The sequence below is a fragment of the Colobus angolensis genome, unplaced genomic scaffold (assembly GCF_000951035.1).
Source record: "Colobus angolensis palliatus isolate OR3802 unplaced genomic scaffold, Cang.pa_1.0 Scaffold300, whole genome shotgun sequence".
NCBI lineage: Eukaryota > Metazoa > Chordata > Mammalia > Primates > Cercopithecidae > Colobus > Colobus angolensis.
In genome coordinates this window covers 3,008,830-3,011,094 of record NW_012116267.1, presented here as the reverse complement: position 1 = coordinate 3,011,094, position 2,265 = coordinate 3,008,830, and the positions used below count along the sequence as shown (strand labels likewise).

Below are 2,265 nucleotides of genomic sequence, written 5' to 3'. Positions count from 1 at the left end.
CTTTTAGTAAAGACGGGGTTTCACCGTATTAGCCAGGATGGTCTGGATCTCCTGACCTCATGATCCACCCGTCTCGGCCTCCCAAAGTGCTGGGATTACAGGCATGAGCCACTGTGCCCGGCCTATCTTTATTATCATAAAGCACAGATATGGTTGACAGTATACCATTAATAACAAATCATAACAATTACTCCCCACTTTAAAACATGATTACCGGTATTTGAAATCTTTTCAGAGCAGGCAGTGCCTGCATTTCCTGGGGCAACCAACACTTGTTTGACATGATGAGACTGTGCAAGTTTCCAGGCCAGCGTATGTTCCCTTCCTCCACTGCCAATTATAAGTACTCGGGCTGCCATTGCTCTGTCTGTAAAGCAGAAATTCCAAAGGAAAATGAAACCTGCAGAAAGAAAACCACAGTTGGTATCTTAGGATGCACATTTTAGAAACCCAGGGATGGGCATGGGGGCTCATGCCTGTAACCCCAGCACTTTGGGAGGCCGAGGCGGGTGGATCATTGAGGTCAGGAGTTTGAGACCAGCCTTGGCCAACATGGCAAAGCCTCATCTCTACTAAAATATAAAAATTAGCCAGACATGGTGGCGGGTGCCTGTAATCCCAGCTACTTAGGAGGCCGAGGCAGAATTGCTTGAACCTAGTAGGCAGAAATTGCAGTGAACCAGGATCATGCCACTACACTCCAGCCTGGGCAACAGAGCAAGACTGCATCTCAAAAAAAAAAAAAGAAATCCAGATTTGTAAATATAATTTAAGTGATCATTTGTACTCATACAAATTACATTTTCATCCAATGATTCAGTTTTGAAAAACTGGGATTGATAATTTGAGAAACATGACTGTGGTCACAAGGGTAAGGGAGGTATTTCAAAAAGAAGGCAGGCTGGCCTAGAGAGCTAGGTTAAGGAGTCAAATGATGACTCTCAGCTCCTTATGTAATAATCTCCCTTCTCTGGGCTTCACTTCAAAAAGATTTAATAATCATCATGCCTTAGTTATGAAATGAATCTTCATGTTTTAGACTCAAAATGTATTACAAAATATCAATTTTTAAACTGAAAACTTATCAGTAATCAGATTATCATAAATTGAAGGATATACTGAAAACGGGTAAGCAACTTTACACAAAAAGGGCCACATGGTTCTGTCAAAACTACCCGACTCGGCCACCTTAGCAGGAAAGCAAACAAAGATAATACATAAATGAATCAATGTGCCAATGTCCAGAAAAACTTAATTGACCCATAAACAGGCAGTGGGTCAGAGGTCACTGTTGCCTATCAGTACTTTAAGTAGTAGGAAACCATCAAAGGTTTGTAACAAATAAGCATGACTCGCTTTCAATACAACTTTATGTATGGATACTATAATTTGAATTTCATAAAAATTTCACATGTCACAAAAACCTCATTTATTTCCTGTTCTTTTTCTCAATCATTCATATCTGGTGAGCTGTACAAAAGCAGGCAGCAGCAGGATTTGGTATGTGGGCCATAGTTTGCTGATTCCTAATTCAAATAGTGCAATATGCTAGAAAATTGATAGAGAAGGCAAAAATCAGCTTATAACTCATTTCGCTTTAGTTCTGGCACCTGAGACTTAGAAGGATGGATACAACAGCAGTGTAACCTAGGAGATTAACTGAAATGATATTTATAAATAAGTACAATCTAGCACTCAGCAGTAGTAAATGTTAACTTGTTACATCTACTTACCACAAGGCAAACTGGTAACAGAAAAAGAAAATTGAAAACTTCTTTTGATGATGTTGGGATTACATATTTTAAGCAAAATGTAAGCTGACAATATATAAAACTAACATATTTTTGAGCGCTTACCTTGGGCGGGGTACTATTTAAAATGCTTGTCATGAAAGAATCCTATGAGGGATATACTATGACTATCACCAATTTGCAGATAAGACAAGGAGGCCCAGATAGGTATATAACTTGCTGGAGGTCACACAGGTAAGATGGGGGGGAGCCTAACAGAAACAATTTTGCTTCAGGTTCTCTCAAGTGAAACGAGGATCATTAAAAAAAAGGGCTGGGCGCGGTGGCTCACGCCTGTAATCCCAGCACTTTGGGAGACCGGAGACGGGTGGATCACGAGGTCAGGAGATCGAGACCATCCTGGCTAACACGGTGAAACCCCGTCTCTACTAACAAAAAATACAAAAAATTAGCCTGGCGCAGTGGCGGGCGCCTGTAGTCCCAGCTACTCGGGAGGCTGAGGCAGGAGAATGGC

General features: G+C 41.1%; 2 protein-coding genes across 2 annotated transcripts in view; one reads left to right on the top strand and one right to left on the bottom strand.

The window, feature by feature from the left end:
• The window catches only part of GART (phosphoribosylglycinamide formyltransferase, phosphoribosylglycinamide synthetase, phosphoribosylaminoimidazole synthetase), a 45,966-nt gene that overhangs the window by 35,640 nt on the left and 8,061 nt on the right, over positions 1-2,265 (bottom strand). Inside the window, exon 2 of the mRNA XM_011950059.1 lies at positions 215-400. Within this exon, the coding sequence (XP_011805449.1) occupies positions 215-359 (145 nt within the window). The 5' untranslated portion in view covers positions 360-400. The remainder of the gene's footprint in view (positions 1-214; positions 401-2,265) is intronic.
• The window catches only part of SON (SON DNA binding protein), a 44,400-nt gene continuing 42,349 nt past the window's right edge, over positions 215-2,265 (top strand). The window contains exon 1 of the mRNA XM_011950047.1: positions 215-369. The gene's annotated coding sequence lies outside the window, so the exon portion shown is untranslated. The remainder of the gene's footprint in view (positions 370-2,265) is intronic.